Source organism: Lineus longissimus, chromosome 14 (genome assembly GCF_910592395.1).
Source record: "Lineus longissimus chromosome 14, tnLinLong1.2, whole genome shotgun sequence".
NCBI classification, from domain to species: domain Eukaryota; kingdom Metazoa; phylum Nemertea; class Pilidiophora; order Heteronemertea; family Lineidae; genus Lineus; species Lineus longissimus.
In genome coordinates, this window is record NC_088321.1 from 1,744,605 (window position 1) to 1,766,773 (window position 22,169).

Genomic DNA, 22,169 nt, shown 5'->3' on the forward strand with positions numbered 1-22,169 from the left:
AGTTAAGGAGTTATAGGACTTCAACGGATTTTCAAGATGGCGGCCTGGCGGCCATATTTGAAGTCCGAGCGAGACAAATTTTTTGGGTAGAATAGAGAGTCCCTAGATATATATCCTCACAAGTTTAGAACCTTCTAGCTCAAATAGAAACGAAACGTGCCACCTGTCGGTGATTTAGTTAACCTTGACCTCTGTGACCTTGAAAAGTAGGTCAAATTAAAAACCCGGGTGATACGTCATTTAATCTTATTAGATACACCAACCATAAAAATCTCGTCACTCTACGTACAACCATTAGCTTCAAAAAGGCAAAAAAACAATTTCCAAGATGGCCGCCTGGAGGCCAGAAAGTAGGTCATATCGCGAAAAATAAAAATAGCTCTGGGCATATTGCCCAAAGCTACCATCACACCAAGTTTTAGCCATCTAGCCCTAGCGGTGAGGAAACGTGTTCCACTAACGGACGACGACAACGATGGACACCACTGTATTGTCGGAGCTCCCCAGAGGTGAGCTAAAAAGAAGGGAAAAAAAGCGAATTGTCAGTGATGACTCTTTTAAAGGGGGCGGCCATTTTTAAGGTGGGGTGGAAATCTGAGCCCTGGGAGTAAGGGGACGGGGCGCTCCTTCACTGAAATGACGTCGACGTACCTTCTCAATATGGCACTGCATCTCGAAGGGCGTATCAAAATTGCGGAAGCAGTGTTTACATTGCGTCAGGTCGCTGAGGTCGAGGTTCTGTTGTTTTTCACTGTCGATGTGACCTTGCATGTGTAGCATTAGTTTCACGTTGTTGTAAAGCATCTTGTGACAAAACCAGCACTGAAACGAAATAAAAATAATAATAATAATATAATAATAATACGAGTCTTATATAGCGCAGTATCCAACCATTAACTGACCGCTCAAAGCGCTTGATAGGCCTCTTTAAAAAGCAAATGTTTAAGTTGTCCCTTGAAAGATAACAGAGAGCTGCAGTTCCTAACAGTTGAAGGAAGTTTGTTCCACAGCTGAGGGGCTCCAATTGAAAATGCTCTACCACCGACTGACATGACATTGGCCTTTGGGATAGACAGAAGAACGGCCGATGAAGAGCGCCGAGTTCGAGAAACGGTATGAACGGTGAGAAGTTCTGAAAGGTATTGGGGAGCAAGTTGGTGAAGACACTTGTAAGTAAGAAGGAGAACCTTGTACTTGATGCGCTGATAACAACCATTCATATCATCTGTTTAATGTACTGTAACCCAGGAAAGTTTGGCGGCAGGTTTTTTTGGCGGATTTGTCAATTTTCAGTCGAAACAGTATGATTTGCGCATTTTAAATTTGCGGACTGTGGCCGACCGCAAATCCCGCAAAATCAACATGCATTCGGCAAAAATATAGCCAAGACTACGGAACGAAGGAAAGAAAGTGCAGCGTCAATCTAAACTTTCCTACCCTGTCAAACGATGCCCTGTCTGATTGGCTCCCGACCGCATTCTCATTGCCGATCGGCGCAGTGTAGGTAAACACTGTCTGTATATGTGTGTACATTTTAGTATTTATACAGTTTATTTTTGCGGATGAGTGCGTCATAGCAAGATCAGATTATATTTGCGGGCAGGTGCATCATACACTAATTTGTTGTTGTTGAAGCTCTAATTTGGTTACTGGATAAATTGCTGGATTAATTGGATCACTATTAAGTGTGTCACACAACATAAGCAAACTAACTAATTTTCTGCTAATGCATAGTGACCGTACTCCTATCTGCCAGCTAAAAATTTGCCTCAAACCACCTCTGTTCAATACAAATATCCAGAAAGTCCTACTTTCCTTCCAATTCATAAAAAAACTAAAATAGCAGTAAAAGTAGGCGAAATAGCTAGTAGGCGAATTGACAAGTAGGCGAAATGGCTAGTAGGCGAAATGGGTAATAGGCGAAATGGCTAGTAGGCGAAATGGGTAATAGGCGAAATGGCTAGTAGGCGAAATGGTTATAGGCAAAATGGTTATAGGCGAAATGGCTGTAGGCGAAATGGCTGTAGGCGAAATGATTGTAGGCGAAATAGCGATACACCAGTTCCTCCAACCAACACCAGATGTCAGCACTGCTACATTTCCCAGAAACAGATTCCTAAAATCAATTCTTATCTTGATCAGGAAGTGCGGCCTAACATAGCCACTAAAACAATATGAGAACCAAGCCACGGCTGAACAATCAACGAGAGGCGAATTTCTACTGGTTCTAACGTTATATAGGAAAAGTTGGGGACCCAAAGTGAGATATACTGTCTAAAATCCTTAGTCAAGAGCCAATCATCATCAGAGAGAGCTGTGAGTATGAAAACAACAGTAGGCTTGTGCATAACTTCTGATCAAATACTCCTCTTCGAAATTTCTGTCCCTGATATGACGATGGTTCAGTTTTGAGAAATTTGAGAAGTCTCACGCGTAACGGATCTGACCTCATTTTAGTTACTTTTGGTCATGTTTCATACAAACATTAAAATATAACAAAGGAGTGTATATGTAGCTGACATAACTCTATTGATTCAAGAAGACCTTGTCTTGGAGAAGCTTCTGCAAAAGACCACTTGCAGTTATCTCTTATACTTTTTTTCTGGGGGTCTGAAGAGGGGGTGTTGGGGGGTGAAACACCGCCAGTGAAGGTGTTAAACAAGTCTGGTTGACCTTTTACTGTGGGATGGCTTGAAAATAAGGCGTGTGTATGATTTGAATTGATTTTCGTTATGGCGAACTACTTTTTGGGCGTTAGCCATTGTTCACGCACGTAAAATTCAATTTAGGGGAGCTGTCGCGCTTGAGAGTGATCGATCATGTCTCCCTTCAAGAACTGGTTTCTTGCTATAAGCTCAGCATCAGGTACCCAGAAACCTCAGCCTTTTGACCTTTTATAATTGGGAGTCTCAAGGTGACATCTACAGAAGTGTCAGTAAACTGGTGCTCCAGACATAATGGCCTTTCGATGTGTCCAAAGTCAATGCATATACTGATAAAGGCCAACATGTGGCCTATATTGCTGCTTTTGTTCATCTAATATTTGCTTGAGAGCAATACCACTTGACATCCTGATCCAAATTGTTCAGGCACCCACTGTCAAAATCAAAAAACAACAGCGAATATTTCTTCACGTTGGTCTGTTGGAGAAGAGGTAAATAGATTTTTGTCAGGTGGAAGATTGTGTTTTTTTACTGTTCATTTTTAGCTCACCTCTTAGCAGAGGTGAGCTTATCCCATACCGTGGCGTCCGTCGTCCGTCGTCATCGTCGTCGTCCGTTAGCAGGGCACGTTTCATAACTGTTAGAGCTATTGAGTTGAAACTTGGTACACATGTACCCTTATGTAATGGCACCTTAGAGACCAAGTTTCGGTCCAATTTGTTTCATGGTTTGGCCACCAGGGGGCCAAACGTTAAAAGTGAAAATATGCAATATCTCCCTTAATAGTAGTCGGGAAATTTTGAAAAAAAAATATGGTAGGTACTTAGCAAAGGTGCATCATATATCCTCCGGGTTTTTGATTTGACCTCCTTTTCAAGGTCACAGAGGTCAAAGTTTGCTGATTCACTGAACAGTAGCATGTTTCCTATCTATCTTAGCTAGAAGGTTTTAAACCAGTGTGGACATGTATCTGGGGATTCTCTATTCCACCCCTAAGATTTCGGACGTTCAGACATCAAATATGGCCGCCAGGCAGCCATCTTGAAAAATAAACACAGTACTATTACTCCGAAACTAATGATCGGATTGCAACCAAATTTGATCTGGATGTATATCTATGTACTCTCTACTAAATCCTTGATTCTTTATCAAATGTGATAGCCAATATGGGTGCCAGGCGGGCATCTTGAAAAATTCTTAGTTTGGCCACCCGGGGGCCAAATTTAATGTCCAAAGTTAAAATGTTTGATTGCTCGTTTAATAGTGGTCTGATTTTCATAACATTTTTATGGTAGGTACTCCTAGCAAGGATACATTTCATAAATGTGGGTTTTTGATTTGACCTACTTCTCAAGGTCACAGAGGTCAAAGTTTTCCTATGGCACCGCCATTTTACAATGACGGTACGTTAGAGGTGAGCACAATGGCCATGGCCATTTCATTCACTATTCCTAACACAGAGGAAACTCTTAGGAAAGACAATGATCCCCTATCAAATACTGTGCATGTTCTTTGATTTCTGTTCTTTAATTTCAGGTTTGAAAACGCAGGATGATGGCGTCGAACACAACAAAAGTCATCAACGTTTGCCCAGTGTGCCTGGATTCCAAACCACTAAAGATAGTTGGCCGATGCAAGCACTGTTTTTGTACTGAATGCATCTTGATCACTCTTGGAAGCCATGAAGGTGACGAGTTTCCCTGCCCGACGTGTAAGGTGGAGTGCCCTCGCCCATGGGACGGTGTCAACGGCATGGTCGATTTCACCGGGTCGGCTGTGGACATAGCAGACGTTTGGCCCACGCTCATCCAGGAGAGGAAGAGAGGTTTAGGAAAGGTCGAAGATATGGGTATTGGCGTGCCAGTTGAAAGGGCAGTGATTGGCAAGGGAAAGGAGGTGCGTGAACAAGATGACACTTCGCTGGATGTCAAGTGTAAGATCTGTCATCACAAGAAGAAGGATGTTCAGGCTGTCAATCTGTGTGTCAGATGTGGCAATCTGAATATTTGTCAGGATTGCACAGAAGTTCACGGAAGGAACAAGGCAACACGAGATCATATTTTGATCAATTTAAGGCCTGGTGGAACCAGGTGCGAACGTCACGACTCCCTGTTGAATAGTTATTGCAACGAATGTGCGATAGCTGTGTGCATGGTGTGTGTCAATCTAGAGCACGGAGACCACACAATCGAAAACCTAGAGGACGCTGCAGAAAAAAAAGGAAATGCATTGAAGGTCATATTAGAGGAAAAGCAGGTGAAAATGAATGCGGTTACAGACCTGAAGTACAAGCTGATGGCAATTCAAGAGATAGCCTCCAAGAGAGACAAGCAGGATACATTGGTCAAGGAAATAGAGGACCATGCCGAAGTGTGTATCAGCCAGATCGTAAAGTGGAAAGAAGACTTGAAAACACAAGTGAAAACAGTCTACAAGACAAATAGAGAAATTCCAGTCACTTTGGAAAAGGTGTCCAAAACGATTGGAAAGCTTCAGGTGCCATTACAAAGAGCAAGTACACTTCTGTCCACAAACGAATGTCACCAGGGACACATAGACAAGCTGGCTGCACAGCAGAAGGAACTAGAAGCTCTTTCAGATGCGGGGGATGACATAGATGGCCTGTTACGACAGAATCGACCCCATCAACTACATCTTTATAACTGCAGTTTCGTTCCGGAGCAAGTGACCTCATGTTTGGGGAAGGTAGTAAGTTCTGAAGTCAACTTCCTATATCCAAAAGAACACGATCCGACAGAAATCTTCAAATATATCTATGAAGATAGTTCCAACAACACATTCATTCCATTTGTAGCTAATCTCGGCCAGAAGTTCGCAGTTACCAAACCAACGAGAGGAGAGCCAGCAGTAGCCATCGACATATTTGAATTCCCGGGCACCCTAAAACACACCTTCAAGGATCACGTCCCCCCGCTGTATGACATGTCGTCCACTCCCGATGGTAAACTTGCTGTACTTTCCAACGGTACAGGAGGCACTGGATGCAGCGTCAAACTGTTTGATCCAGACGCTGGTTACATCAGCTCCACCCGTGACATCGACATAACAGAACCACTTTCCCTTGGTGTGACCCTACAACACCAGTACGTCATCCTTGGAGGGAACGAAGAGGGGCAGAAAATCCTTACTGTGGTTGATAAGGATGGAAATTTGAAATTGAAACACGTAATTAAGGGAGTCAAACGACCCAGGAGGGTAACATGCGGTGGAAGTATCATACATGTCGTAGGAGACAGCAGAGCATCTTTTGAGATAACAGGTGGGGAAATACATCAAATAACACACGCTGGTGATCGCATGATGCGCTGTTACATAGATTGCTCAGCAACAATATGGGATGATGTTTTTCTGATTTACAGCCATGGGAATGACCTGATGTTGAATATATGGAAAGTGGACAAACTTGTTTATGATCCGTTTTGGGGTGTCAGGCTTTGCACGGGCGAGACAGAAGCTGACAAGGAAGCAAGGATCTCTGTGAGGGATGGCCACATTGTTGTGTCGCATGGTCAAACAGTTCGAGTGTATGCATTCAAATATAAGTAGAACAACACTAAGGCCACATTTTTTTATTTGTTGGATTACGAATCCGCCGGGGGTCATTTTCCTGAAAGTGGAAAAAAATAAAAGTCCCGACGACCGTTTTTGACAGACTTTTTTTGCTCCCCGACCATAAAATAAAGAGAAATGAACAAATATTATTGCCGACGACCAATTTCAACCAATTTTTTATTTTTTGGGTTCACCTTGCATGATCTGAGACTAAAATGGATAAAAAAATAAGGGTGTTTTAATCCTTATTTCCCCCATCCCACATAGATTTTGAGTCTGATGGAATGTGGTTTTTTTCTCCTGCTCCATATAAGTTTTGAGATTGAAGAACATTTTTTTTAAATTTCTGGCCCACCCACATTGGTTTTGGATCTGAAATATCGTAATCCAACTTATTAAAAAAGTGTGGCCTAAGTCTTTAGATGGACTCAAAGTGACGCTCTTCGGTTTTAAGGAAATAATGATATTTAGATAACACTGTCAGCAAACAATTTTTTTGACATGCCATCAAAGAATTTATATTAGAATTGGTGAACTATGCATACATATGTGTTCCAGAATTCTGAAGTTGGATACTCAAATTGGTTTGTACATAACTGCATACATTCATTTGAATGGGTCCCTACGTCAGTGGGCCTACAATTACGAATTTCCAACTTTTATTCTAAAAATTCTAGATTTATAGGCGAAATGAAAATTGACATTATGTTATATGCATGTGATTACCACCTCGCGCGGGAAATTGTAATTAATTGGGATATAGAGACTCAAAACATGCATTACATTTACAAATAGGACTCAACTGACTGACATCTCAGCCATAATATGGGACGGTGTCTTTCTGACTTATGTTTATAATGATAGCCTTTGGCTTGAGAAGTGGGTAATGGATGATTTGAGGAATCCCCAGTGGTCTAGAAAAGCATATGCGCTCCTTCGTAAGGAAGTGACAAAGGAGAAAGATGCACGAGTTTCGGCGAGAGATGGGCATGTGATAGTGACCCATGGACAAGCAGTCAGGGTCTTTCTGGCCGACTTCTTCTTCTCCAATACTGACACTGATTGATTCATAGCATTCCGCGAAGATGACGTCACTGCAGCTGCTGCCCTCTATTTCCCCATCGCTGAATTACAGGCAATGTCGGACAAACATGCGGTTTCGTAATGGATTCAGGCTTTCTAACTAGGGCAGTTAGATTCAATCTGGCACATGTCCGAGTGTTGGAAATACTTCATAATTGTTCTGAATATTTCTCTCTCTGACTCTATGGTATCATTCATGCTAAAAACAATGCAGGGTCAAAGATAATTGACTTTGAAATAAGCTCAAATGCGTAGAAATAAGTGTCGATGTCCGACTGTCACGTGACTAAAACGTCATCAATATCTTATGCAAATGACCTTGTGAGCTATAAATAGTAACGTCGCAGAATGCTATTGTTCTGCCTATACATGTACATGTACATGCACATTGTTTTAAATGTACTGCTGAATTTAACTGTATTCAAAACGAGTAAAATCATGATAGCAGATTCTTCACTCATTATACCTACCCTGGTTAATATCAGCCTCTCACCCTTGATTTCCCCATGTTTACGATGGATTTTTGTTCAGTTTTGCATTCTTTGCATAGGCCTATCACTCTTTTATCCCAAACTGTCATCATCTAGGCTGTATCATTTTCATTTTTGCCTTTAATTTCCTGGGTCCTACTCCACGAAAAAACCTGATCACACAGCCAATTTCCATATACAGTAGAACCTCTCTATTAAGGACACCCTTGGGACTGACATATGCTGTTCTTATTACGGAGGTGTCCTGATTACAGAGGTCAATTTGAATGAAAATGCCAAGTTTGGGACCAAAACTAGTGTCCTTATTAGAGAGGGTGTCCTTAGTAGAGAGGTGTCCGCTAAGAGAGGTTCCACTGTATACACTACAGAGACGTTGTGCATGAAACCACCAAATATCACTTTGTCCCAGCGAGAAATATTTTCGTCAAAGACGTAAAATGCAACGAGACAACCGTTTTTCAATTGAATCTTTGAAACAAAAAAGGCACGAAAAGTCCAGTAGTTTCCTGGATGAGCGATTTCCGCACAGTCATATTGCAGTGGCGGCCAATCCACACAGTGACAGTAGGACCGCCTCACCACACTACCATCACTGCACGGAGTATGAGTATATCATTGTTTTTAATGCGACATCCTGTGTCCTTCACCCCAACATCCTGACATGACCAACCACGCCTCTCAATTACATGAAAGCAATATAAAAATACTCCAACGTGTCAATAGGGGTCTATCCGAAGGCCTCTCAATTACATGATTCCTACACCGTATAACAGTGAAGGCCGTACAGGATGTCCCCAAATTAGGTCTTCTTTTTTTTCTTTTTTTTTTTTTTTTGTAATATGACCCCCTGAAGCGTTTTTTGACCCCTAACATAACCAAATCTCATCCAAATGGCCTAATTTTATAGCTTTACTCTAAAATTATGATTTTTCAGGTGTATGTGGTTATATCAGTCACTAACTTTGATTTATGACGTCACTGTTCAGGCAAATTGGCGCGATGAAATGTCCCCAAATTAAGCTAAAAAGCAAAAAAAACATGTCCCCAAAATAGGCTAAAAAAATACAGGGTGTAGAGGTCTCCACGTAATTGAAAGGCCTGACAACGGTTTTCAAGATTCTCCACCTGCCAATATTTCAAACCCCGGATGAAAGCCATACCCTTCAGGCGGATTTAAGCGCCCAATCAGAGTGCAGTATCGTTATCCAAGCACGTCTTTTCATTGGTTGATATCCAGACTGCCAACAGATCTGCATTGAGTTCAAACTGGGATTGGCGATAGCCGTTTTACCAACGATGCTTCACAGTGTCAAGGGCATGGTTGATTTCAGTTGGGAGGACATAGCACTCAGCTGAGCGAGTCAAATAACTGTTCGAGCGTCTGTCTGTCCGTCTGCCATTCCGTCCATGTTGGCAGGGACACATTTTGTAACCACTATTTGACTGAAACTCGTTGTGATGATACCTTAGGGCATTTTGCCTGAGACATGTTTTTTGTTTTCTAGTTTGGGCCTAGTCTAGCTGTAATTTCTACCAAAGAGATTACAAAGTAGACAGAATAGCTAGAAAAGGGCGTCGCCTCGCCAGGGTGGGGTCTGATTGAGAGTGATCTACATCATAGTACGCAATCGCTCATACACAGATCCTTATAACATGAGTCAATGCTCACCCTAACCCTTACCCCAACCATCCCAGGAGGTGGGACGGCTGGGGGATCAGTACATTATATCCACCGTGCGCAAGTTTAGTCAAGTGTACAGATTGATTATACATGCGCCCTCTATATAATAAGAGATGTATTTGGAACAAATATGGCCTGAATCTGATTTTCTCGTCATGACCAACTTCGGGCAGGTGTCCATGACAACCAAACACAAACACTTAGTCCAGTTCATCCAGCCAACACCAGATGTCACTACTGCTCTTCATTTCCAAGAAACAGATTCCAGGAATCCATATTCACAAATCACTGAACCAGGAAGTGTGTTTACCAGTAACCGTCTTTACAAATAATTTTGATGAAAACGACCAAAAACCTAAGTTAAAAAATCTGTTTCAAAGAGACAAAGGAACAAAGATCTTTAGACTTGCTCGTACAAAAGGGAGGAATGCTCAGAGAGAAGGGTAGGTGATAAAGCTTGGAACCAGTGAAACCTTGAAACCAGTGATAAACCTTGGAATCAGTCCTAAAAATGCATAAAAACATGAAACAAGAGGCCCAAGGGCCTGGCGCTCAGCTGGATGACCTAATAACATAGGACTGAGGGTATAAAGTAGTAAATATCGGCTTTATACTACTGTTTGAAGGTCAAGAGAACACGTTATACCACTAAAATTTCCAATGCAGAGCTGGCAGGTGGATGAAATATGATTGAACTAATCAGCCATGGTATGTAAATATTACAGGAGGCAACGGAAGATATCCCTAGTTCAGCATGTTGTATCAGTAGCTTTACAGAAAAAAAGTGTCAGAGAGGATGAGACTTCTCCATGGACAACTGTGGTATGTCCAGGCTGGGTTGTACAGCACAAGGATACAAAATGCTGTCTGTAATTGAGAGGTATCATGATTTAACAGAGGTCAAAATAAATAGAAATTACCAGTTTGGGACTAGCACCACTTTCTTTTTTTTTTTAATAAGGTAGAGATTACAGGAGTCAACAAAATTAATTTTATTGAGAGAAATTGACCTGTCCTGCAGGTGATTGGAATTTACAATACAAAGGGTCGTTTTTCATGATGTGCTCTACTGCGTATTCCTAGTCATAGTGAGTCGATCTGGAACCAATCTATCCTTGGCGCAGACAGGTTCAAATTGGCTATATCTTGAATAGATCGAATTGCGATGAAAATCTAATGCAATAAAGGAGCAATATCGAAGAGACAAATTAATCAAACCAATTGTCCACAGACTCGGACCCTGAAATGGCATGATGTATGCGTGCATATAAAAGTATATCAATTGGTCCCATAGAGATGATGAGGCAATGTCAATATGCCTTGTTCCTTAGTCAGCAATATGCCCCTTTTTATACGGAGAAGAAGGAGAACCCAGATAGGCCTTCACATGTCGGCTTCCAAATGGCTCGAACCAACTATCACTACTAGAACTTTAAAATGCGTGCTCCTCCAAGTCCTACATGAAGCAATGTCTCAGCCAAAAAGGCAAAGTTAGCAGCTCCTTGGTAAGGCCATGTCAGGTTCCGCGCGCCTCTTCAGATACATCAAGTATTGAAAGCTGTGGTGAGCTGAGCACATAAAAGACTATGGTCACCTTAATTTGAAAATCCCTTCATAATCAAGGGCTACCTCGGACTAAAACAGCACAATAGACCACCAATTTGATCCAGCTCCTAACTACGGGAAAACCCAAGTCCAGCAACCAAAAGTACCAAAAATACATTTTTGTTTACATTTGAACTGCACACGCGTTTTTTTACAATTTCATTTCCCGCGAAATCTCGAAAATCAGGTGACCTGCAATCGTGGATTGAAAATAACATTAACCTCGGTTCAGAAGGTCAGCGGGTATACCAGCTGTTCCAATCATCCCCCTACAGCCAGCCGTTCAAAAGGTAATGTTATTTATGGCAAGCCAAAGCGGAATTTATTCAAGACTTTAGAATTACCATTCAAGAAGTTAAATATAAGTTCAAGAAGGAAATATATGTTCAAGACTAAAATATGTTCAACCTTGAATCAAATGTTTTCAACCTTGAATAAAATATGTTCAACCTTGAATAAAATATGTTCAACCTTGAATAAAATATGTCCAACCTTGAACAAAATATATTCAACCTTGAACGAAATATATTCAAGACTCACGTGACCATATTCAAGACGCACGTGACCACAAAATTGATGACGTAGTTGCTCATGTTTTGATGCTTTACGGACTTTCCCGAACCCGCGTCCAGACTTTCCCGAACCCATGGTACTTGTGTTGCGTTTCGGAGCTCGAATTGTTCGCACGAAGGTTTTGACACATGGTTGTACACGTACCTAGCCGCCTACACCTGACATGTACTGTAATCCTACACATCATGACATGGATGCCGAGTGAATGTCAGAGTCGATACATGTTTCACAGACATATCAGGCAAATTATAGGTTCAAAATGCGCAATGCCTCTCACCTTTCATACCACTGTATCGGATTCTCGTTGTCTTTTGACATGTTTGAGTGTTAAGGCTATACAGGCAATCAATCACGTCGTGAAACAGAACGCATCAGAAGTACCACAGATTCTACGCTCTACGTCATCAATTTTGTGGTCACGTGCGTCTTGAATATGGTCACGTGAGTCTTGAATATGGTCACGTGAGTCTTGAATATATTTTGTTCAAGGTTGAATATATTTTGTTCAAGGTTGGACATATTTTATTCAAGGTTGAACATATTTTGTTCAAGGTTGAACATATTTTATTTAAGGTTGAAAACATTTGATTCAAGGTTGAACATATTTTAGTCTTGAACATATATTTCCTTCTTGAACTTATATTTAACTTCTTGAATGGTTATTCTAAAGTCTTGAATATATTCCGCTTTGGCTTGCCATAGTTATTCACCCCACATGGAGTGCAAGTAATTGATTAAGCCCCCGCATAATTTAACAGCAATCGCTTGGCTTCTGTGAGTGGTAAGGAGAATTGACAGTTTTTTTATGGGAGTAACATTATTGTGTTGCTTAAAACGTCTACTTTTTACTCATGTAAGAATCGTAGTACTAATAGTAACTTCAACTTATTTTCCAGTTATGATAACACAACACGCATCTTCATGATCATGATCTTTCTCAAACTAACTGAATGACCTAATCGCCTTGGACGCACAACCTAACCACATATCAATCCGCCCCGACGATCGACACATCCATTCGATTCGATAACCCTCGATAAAGTTTATGATAACACAACACGCATCTTCATGATCATGATCTTTCTCAAACTAACTGAATGACCTAATCGCCTTGGACGCACAACCTAACCACATATCAATCCGCCCCGACGACCGACACATCCATTCGATTCGATAACCCTCGATAAAGTTTGATAAATAAACTAGAACTGAGATTTCACAGGAGCACCTGTGAATTCATGACTCCAGGGTTGTTTTGATGGCGATATTGTAAGAGTTGGTCTTGAGTATGGGGACGTGAAGGTCCGTGTGAGGCACCTGGGCTGGGGAGAGAAGACTAGTTGAACGATGTGATCATGGAGGTATAAATAATTATTTATACCTCCATGATGGGATCTGACACGGACACTACTATTGATCTCATTATATGAATACCATTTAATTACAAAAGCGTGAAAACAGATCATATCATATTCCTTGGCATAAATTAAAATAGGAGTGCGGGAACAAGGTTTTTTAGCAGGAGAAAAGCGAGAACATTTTGCGCCGTCGTATTCCGATTTGGCTGGTTAGTGGTGAAATCTGCTTTTAATTTTGCAAATTAACATATTCGTTTTCTAGTTCTAACGTTGTCTGTAAAGACGCTGGCAAGAGACATTGCCAGGAAAACGTGACGTCATTTTGGCCATTCTTCTTACCGCACGCCCTCTCTCTCCGTAAAAGTTCCTGACATGGTGTGAAGTGGGAGGGCGCACAATGGGAACCACACTGCCGCGATGTTAATAGTTTCTATTTATAGAATTCAGCGGCAGAGATTTTAGGCACGGAAAAAGTGGATTAACTCGGCTAATCTCAATGGATTTTACCCAGGAATGTTTTCAAGGCGAGAGAAACATCTGATTTAAGTACTGCGCTTATTAGATTTCATGTTCAGGCCGAAGATTGGCCTAAAACGTGGACGAAAAGAGTGCATTATCGAGTGTTGGAGAGGTCACGTGATTGGATGAGAAACCTGAACAAAGTTTTCGTGCTTTTAGCTGTCAACATCAATGGCTATAATATACTCCTGCAGAATAGGAGAACTAATAGAACTAATTTCCGAAGTTTCCAATAGTTTGAACACAAATCAGAACATCACCCATCAGCTGGACTCAGATCTGCATAAATTACGATAAATAATGAGGTCGTCGCTTCAATTTCGCAAAGAAAGTTGACTCCATTCGAAGGTTGTTTTGACCAAATTCTGTTGAACTCATCGTTATGAGGGCATTTGAACACATTCTCGTTGATCTTTTCTATAAACGTGTGAAGTTTCGTACCAAAATACGTTTCCGTAAAGGCTTAAAAAAGAAAATTCGTCACTTACAAAATCATCGCTCCGGTAGAAATAAAAATGTCACCGCCATTTTTTTGACGATAGTACTCCAGGTAACCTCGGCGGGAAATTTAAAGCGGGGTCATCCGGGGTCAAACAACAGTTTTGCTCACTACCGCCAACTGGTGATATAAATCGACACTAATCTATTTTATATCAAAACTTCTGTATCATGAAGACCTTTTCAACTTTATTTTAAGCTTTTATCTGCTGGAATAGAGCGTCAAAAAATTGTTTTTTCATTTACGCATTTTGCCCCCTGGGGAGCTGAATTTGAGTCGAATCGCCCAAATTTTTTTCCGTAAGCAACATTTTCTGCGGTGTTTATAAGCAAGACTAGATTTGAAGTGCCTCGGTTGTATGATTACAAAATGCCCAACTTTGTCTACAGATGGCATGATGGAAGGATGGCAGGATGGGTGGAAGGACGGACACCAATCGAATAGCTATTTGACTAGCTCCGCTGACTTTGTCAGCTGAGCTAATAATGCCATTTGAACCTAAGGTGGTTACGAATCAATATTTGGAGCTTATTTTTACATGATCAGATCGGAATTTGACGGTAGTTTAGAAATCAGTCGCATATCCGATTCAATAATCTATATTTTAGAACAACCCAGTCATACCTCGCCTTCCGTGTACATTACTGATCTCCCAAATATGGGCATGCACGTCACGACACGCCCACCACACACCCATAATATGGACCAATCAGCGCTCCGCTTACTACGCCACCACACGGGGCCTATTTGAACTACGGAGCGGTGTGATCATACAGGGTGATACAGAGAAGATTGACTACATCATGCAGTACCAGCTGGATATTTTGAACATAAATGAGCGCTAATACTGAACGTGGACACTCCCAGGGCAGGGGGGGGGGGCACTATCAGTTACATGTATAGATCATCCTTGTACCTCGAGTTTTTGATACATCCTCTTTGTTAAAATCGAATTGAGGCAACGTAATTGGGACCACAACTAGTGTCCCTAATAAAGAGGCTGTCCTTAATAGAGAGGTGTCTGCTAAGGGAAGTTCCACTCTAAATGATTTCTCATGAAATTAACGATTTTTTATTGTGGCGGCCTCTATGTGGCTCTGTTTTAGCGGGTCTGCCTGACGCATTGAAAACAGTCGAGGATGACATTGAATATAAAGTTTTTGAACCAACCATGTCCTTATTTCAGGTTCAAACAACTGAACAAAGTTCATATCCACCATGCGCAAGTTTAGTCAAGTGTACAGATTGATTATACACGCGCCCTCTATATAATAAGAGATGTATTTGGAACTAATATAGCCTGAATCTGATTTTCTCGTCATGACCAACTTTGGGCAGGTACCATGACAACCAAACACAAACACTTAGTCTAGTTCATCCAGCCAACACCAGATGTCACTACTGCTCTTCATTTCCAAGAAACAGATTCCAGGAATCCATATCCACAAATCACTGACTCAGGAAGTGTGTTTACCAGTTATCGTTTTTACAAATAATTTTGATGAAAACGACCAAAAACCTAAGTTAAAAAATCTGTTTCAAAGAGACAAAGGAACAAAGATCTTTAGACTTGCTCGTACAAAAGGGAGGAATGCTCAGAGAGAAGGGTAGGTGATAAAGCTTGGAACCAGTGAAACCTTGAAACCAGTGATAAACCTTGGAATCAGTCCTAAAAATGCATAAAAACATGAAATAATGCCATTTGAACCTAAGGTTGTTACGAATCAATATTTGGAGCTTATTTTTACATGATCAGATCGGAATTTGACGGTAGTTTAGAAATCACTCGCATATCCGATTCAATAATCTATATTTTAGAACAACCCAGTCATACCTCGCCTTCAGTGTACATTACTGATCTCCCAAATATGGGCATTCACGTCACGACACGCCCACCACACACCCATAATATGGACCAATCAGCGCTCCGCTTACTACGCCACCACACGGGGCCTATTTGAACTACGGAGCGGTGTGATCATACAGGGTGATACAGAGAAGATTGACTACATCATGCAGTACCGGCTGGAGATTTTGAACATAAATGAGCGCTAATACTGAACGTGGACACTCCCAGGGCGGGGGGAGGGGGGGGCACTATCAGTTACATGTATAGATCATCCTTGTACCTCGAGTTTTTGATACTTCCTCTTTGTTAAAATCGAATTGAGGCAACGTAATTGGGACCAAAACTAGTGTCTCTAATAAAGAGGCTGTCCTTAATAGAGAGGTGTCCGCTAAGGGAAGTTCCACTGTGAATGATTTCTCATGAAATTAACGATTTTTTATTGTGGCGGCCTCTATGTGGCTCAGTTTTAGCGGGTCTGCCTGACGTGTTAAAAATAGTCGAGGATGACATTGAATATAAAGTTTTTGAACCAACCATGTCCTTATTTCAGGTTCAAACAACTGAACAAAGTTCATATCCACCATGCGCAAGTTTAGTCAAGTGTACAGATTGATTATACACGCGCCCTCTATATAATAAGAGATGTATTTGGAACTAATATAGCCTGAATCTGATTTTCTCGTCATGACCAACTTCGGGCAGGTACCATGACAACCAAACACAAACACTTAGTCTAGTTCATCCAGCCAACACCAGATGTCACTACTGCTCTTCATTTCCAAGAAACAGATTCCAGGAATCCATATCCACAAATCACTGAATCAGGAAGTGTGTTTAACAGTTACCGTCTTTACAAATAATTTTGATGAAAACGACCAAAAACCTAAGTTAAAAAATCTGTTTCAAAGAGACAAAGGAACAAAGATCTTTAGACTTGCTCGTACAAAAGGGAGGAATACTCAGAGAGAAGGGTAGGTGATAAAGCTTGGAACCAGTGAAACCTTGAAACCAGTGATAAACCTTGGAATCAGTCCTAAAAATTCATAAAAACATGAAATAATGCCATTTGAACCTAAGGTGGTTACGAATCAATATTTGGAGCTTATTTTTACATGATCAGATCGGAATTTGACGGTAGTTTAGAAATCACTCGCATATCCGATTCAATAATCTATATTTTAGAACAACCCAGTCATACCTCGCCTTCCGTGTACATTACTGATCTCCCAAATATAGGCATGCACGTCACGACACGCCCACCACACACCCATAATATGGACCAATCAGCGCTCCGCTTACTACGCCACCACACGGGGCCTATTTGAACTACGGAGCGGTGTGATCATACAGGGTGATACAGAGAAGATTGACTACATCATGCAGTACCGGCTGGAGATTTTGAACATAAATGAGCGCTAATACTGAACGTGGACACTCCCAGGGCGGGGGGAGGGGGGGGGGCACTATCAGTTACATGTATAGATCATCCTTGTACCTCGAGTTTTTGATACTTCCTCTTTGTTAAAATCGAATTGAGGCAACGTAATTGGGACCAAAACTAGTGTCTCTAATAAAGAGGCTGTCCTTAATAGAGAGGTGTCCGCTAAGGGAAGTTCCACTGTGAATGATTTCTCATGAAATTAACGATTTTTTATTGTGGCGGCCTCTATGTGGCTCAGTTTTAGCGGGTCTGCCTGACGTGTTAAAAATAGTCGAGGATGACATTGAATATAAAGTTTTTGAACCAACCATGTCCTTATTTCAGGTTCAAACAACTGAACAAAGTTCATATCCACCATGCGCAAGTTTAGTCAAGTGTACAGATTGATTATACACGCACCCTCTATATAATAAGAGATGTATTTGGAACTAATATAGCCTGAATCTGATTTTCTCGTCATGACCAACTTCGGGCAGGTACCATGACAACCAAACACAAACACTTAGTCTAGTTCATCCAGCCAACACCAGATGTCACTACTGCTCTTCATTTCCAAGAAACAGATTCCAGGAATCCATATCCACAAATCACTGACTCAGGAAGTGTGTTTACCAGTTATCGTTTTTACAAATAATTTTGATGAAAACGACCAAAAACCTGAGTTAAAAAATCTGTTTCAAAGAGACAAAGGAACAAAGATCTTTAGACTTGCTCGTACAAAAGGGAGGAATGCTCAGAGAGAAGGGTAGGTGATAAAGCTTGGAACCAGTGAAACCTTGAAACCAGTGATAAACCTTGGAATCAGTCCTAAAAATGCATAAAAACATGAAATAATGCCATTTGAACCTAAGGTGGTTACGAATCAATATTTGGAGCTTATTTTTACATGATCAGATCGGAATTTGACGGTAGTTTAGAAATCACTCGCATATCCGATTCAATAATCTATATTTTAGAACAACCCAGTCATACCTCGCCTTCCGTGTACATTACTGATCTCCCAAATATAGGCATGCACGTCACGACACGCCCACCACACACCCATAATATGGACCAATCAGCGCTCCGCTTACTACGCCACCACACGGGGCCTATTTGAACTACGGAGCGGTGTGATCATACAGGGTGATACAGAGAAGATTGACTACATCATGCAGTACCAACTCGAGATTTTGAACATAAATGAGCGCTAATACTGAACGTGGACACTCCCAGGGCGGGGGGGGGGGGGCACTATCAGTTACATGTATAGATCATCCTTGTACCTCGAGTTTTTGATACTTCCTCTTTGTTAAAATCGAATTGAGGCAACGTATTTGGGACCACAACTAGTGTCCCTAATAGAGAGGCTGTCCTTAATAGAGAGGTGTCCGCGAAGAGAAGTTCCACTGTGAATGATTTCTCATGAAATTAACGATTTTTTATTGTGGCGGCCTCTGTGTGGCTGTGTTTTAGCGGGTCTGCCTGAGGCATTGAAAACAGTCGAGGACGACATTGAATATAAAGTTTTTGAACCCACCATGTCCTTATTTCAGGTTCAAACAACTGAACAAAGATGGCGTCGCCTGCTGGAAGTTCCGCCGACAAGGGAAAGGAGGTGCGTGAACAAGATGACACTTCGCTGGATGTCAGGTGTAAGATCTGTCATCACAAGAAGAAGGATGTTCAGGCTGTCAATCTGTGTGTAAGATGTGGCAATCTGAATATTTGTCAGGATTGCACAGAAGTTCACGGAAGGAACAAGGCAACACGAGATCATATTTTGGTCAATTTAAGGCCTGGTGAAACCATGTGCAAACGTCACGACTCCCTGTTGAATAGTTATTGCAACGAATGTGCGATAGCTGTGTGCATGGTGTGTGTCAATCTAGAGCACGGAGACCACACAATCGAAAACCTAGAGGACACTGTAGAAAAGAAAAGAAATGCATTGAAGGTCATATTAGAGGAAAAGCAGGCGAAAATGAATGCGGTTACAGACCTGAAGTACAAGCTGATGGCAATTCAAGAGATAGCCTCCAAGAGAGACAAGCAGGATACATTGGTCAAGGAAATAGAGGACCATGCCGAAGTGTGTATCAGCCAGATCGTAAAGTGGAAAGAAGACTTGAAAACACAAGTGAAAACATTCTACAAGACAAATAGAGAAATTCCAGTCACTTTGGAAAAGGTGTCCAAAACGATTGGAAAGCTTCAGGTGCCATTACAAAGAGCAAGTACACTTCTGTCCACAAACGAATGTCACCAGGGACAAATAGACAAGCTGGCTGCACAGCAGAAGGAACTAGAAGCTCTTTCAGATGCGGGGGATGACATAGATGGCCTGTTACGACAGAATCGACCCCATGAACTACCCCTTTATAACTGCAGTTTCGTTCCGGAGCAAGTGACCTCATGTTTGGGAAAGGTAGTAAGTTCTGAAGTCAACTTCCTAGATACAGAAAAACAAGATCAGACAGAAATCTTCAAATATATCTATGAAGATAGTTCCAACAACACATTCATTCCATGTGTAGCTAATCTCGGCCAGAAGTTCGCAGTTACCAAACCAACGAGAGGAGAGCCAGCAGTAGCCATCGACATATTTGAATTCCCGGGCACCCTAAAACGCACCTTCAAGGATCACGTCCCTCCGCTGTATGACATGTCGTCCACTCCCGATGGTAAACTTGCTGTACTTTCCAACGGTACAGGAGGCACTGGATGCAGCGTCAAACTGTTTGATCCAGACGCTGGTTACATCAGCTCCACTCGTGATATCGACATAACAGAACCACTTTCCCTTGGTGTGACCCTACAACACCAGTACGTCATCCTTGAAGGGAACGAAGAGGGACAGAAAATCCTTACTGTGGTTGATAAGGATGGAAATTTGAAATTGAAACATGAAATTGAGGGAGTCAAACGACCCAGGAGGGTATCATGCGGTGGAAGTATCATATATGTCGTAGGAGACAGCATAGCATATTTTGAGATAACAGGTGGGGAAATACATCAAATAACACAGGCTGGTAATCTCCCTGAGCACCATTACATAGATATCTCAGCAACAATATGGGATGATGTTTTTCTGATTTACAGACTTGGGAATGTCCTAAAATTGGCTAAATGGAAAGTGGACAAACATGTTAATGAGTTGTTTAGGGGTGCCTGGCTTTGCACGCACAAGACAGAAGCTGACAAGGAAGCAAGGATCTCTGTGAGGGATGGCCACATTGTTTGGTCGCATGGTCAAACAGTTCAAGTGTTTGCATTCAAATATGAGTAGAACAACACTAAGGCCACATTTTTTTATTTGTTGGATTACGAATCCGCCTGGGGTCATTTTCCGGAAAGTGGAAAAACATAAAAGTCCCGACGACCGTTTTTGACAGACTTTTGAGAAATGAACAAATATTATTCCCGACGACCAATTTCAACCAATTTTTATTTTTTGGGTTCACCTTGTATGATCTGAGACTAAAATGGATAAAAAATAAGGGTGTTTTAATCTTATTTCCCCCATCCCACATAGATTTTGAGTCTGATGGAATGTGTTTTTTTTCTCCTGCTCCATATAAGTTTTAAGATTGAAGAAATTTTTTTTTCAATTTCTGGCCCACCCACATTGGTTTTGGATCTGAAATATCGTAATCCAACTGATTAAAAAAGTGTGGCCTAAGTCTTTAGACGGACTCAAAGTGACGCTCTTCGGTTTTAAGGAAATAATGATATTTAGATAACACTGGAACCAACCAATTTTTTTGACATGCCATCAAAGAATTTATATTAGAATTGGTGAACTATACGTACAAATGTGTTCCAGAATTCTGAAGTTGGATACTCAAATTGGTTTGTACTTTACTGCATACATTCATTTGAATGGGTCCCTAAGTCAGTGGGCCTACAATTACGAATTTCCAACTTTTATTCTAAAAATTCTAGATTTATAGGCGAAATGATAATTGACATTATGTTATATGCATGTGATTACCACCTCGCGCGGGAAATTGTAATTAAGAAGCGGGAAAAAAACGGGATAACAGTTAAAAAACAAAAAAATGATGATGATGATGATGATGATGAACTGTAGATTGAGTGTAAATGCACTATGCGTCAACGGAGCCTCATTTTGAATTCAGCGGTTTGAGTTCGGCAACCATAACCGCTTGGGTTGGTGCAAAATGTGGAAGCAGTCAAAAAAGTATTTAAAACCACATCATTATGATCCAAAATGTTGGCCAAAACTTCGCCTCCACCTCGGTTCGAGTCTACATTTTAGCTCCACCCTCGCGATTCTTGTGAGACAACCAATACCGTCAGTTTCGGTATCAATTCCTCAAGCAAAGGGCATAGGCCTATAAATAGAAGCGTACTCACTTTGAATCTGAACTCGCCCTTATCTTCAGAGTACGCGGGATCGCCCTCACGCTTCCCATAATAGTATTCATCTAACGGCACCCAGCTTCCCGGCTTCAGAATATTATGGCGGACTTCGGGCAATGAAGTCGTCTGGCCTTGAGGCAGGCGAACACCCAGACCGTGTGTACCTGAGATTGGCTTCGTCCTCGATGACGGGCCGGGTCTCGGCGCGAGTTTTGGCGCCGGTGCCGCGACTGTGTCAGTGGTCTGTAAGAAGCAAGTAGAAGTGGTCAACACCAGAATTTGGCCAAGACCGAGCTTTTAGTGCTGATTTTGAAAGAAATGTACATACAGTAGAACCTCCCTTAGCAGACACCTCTCTATTAAGGACACCCTCTCTATTAGGGACACCCTCTCTATTAGGGACACCCTCTCTATTAGGGACACCCTCTCTATTAAGGACAACCTCTCTATCAAGGACAACCTCTCTATT

General features: G+C 41.5%; 3 protein-coding genes across 4 annotated transcripts in view; 2 read left to right on the plus strand and 1 right to left on the minus strand.

The window, feature by feature from the left end:
* LOC135498810 (uncharacterized) overlaps positions 1-22,169 on the minus strand; it is a 43,401-nt gene that overhangs the window by 12,485 nt on the left and 8,747 nt on the right. For both annotated transcript variants that reach the window (XM_064789271.1, XM_064789270.1), the window contains exons 9-10: positions 21,695-21,943; positions 652-822 (exon numbers count right to left, since the gene is read on the minus strand). In XM_064789271.1, the coding sequence (XP_064645341.1) occupies positions 652-822; positions 21,695-21,943 (420 nt within the window). The remainder of the gene's footprint in view (positions 1-651; positions 823-21,694; positions 21,944-22,169) is intronic.
* Positions 2,157-7,768, plus strand: LOC135499021 (E3 ubiquitin/ISG15 ligase TRIM25-like). The gene is made up of 2 exons (XM_064789639.1): positions 2,157-2,316; positions 4,200-7,768. The coding sequence occupies exon 2, from the start codon at positions 4,215-4,217 to the stop codon at positions 6,228-6,230; it is 2,016 nt and encodes a 671-aa protein (XP_064645709.1). The 5' UTR covers positions 2,157-2,316; positions 4,200-4,214; the 3' UTR covers positions 6,231-7,768.
* On the plus strand, positions 17,948-21,701 carry LOC135498817 (uncharacterized). Its single transcript, XM_064789281.1, has 2 exons — positions 17,948-18,080; positions 18,871-21,701. Exon 2 carries the CDS (start codon positions 18,891-18,893, stop codon positions 20,601-20,603), a length of 1,713 nt encoding a protein of 570 aa, XP_064645351.1. The 5' UTR covers positions 17,948-18,080; positions 18,871-18,890; the 3' UTR covers positions 20,604-21,701.

What these genes read in the sequence shown, in the direction of transcription:
- LOC135498817 (XM_064789281.1), top strand. Translation starts at nt 18,891, where the DNA reads ATGGCGTCGCCTGCTGGAAGTTCCGCCGACAAGGGAAAGGAGGTGCGT.
- LOC135499021 (XM_064789639.1), top strand. Translation starts at nt 4,215, where the DNA reads ATGATGGCGTCGAACACAACAAAAGTCATCAACGTTTGCCCAGTGTGC.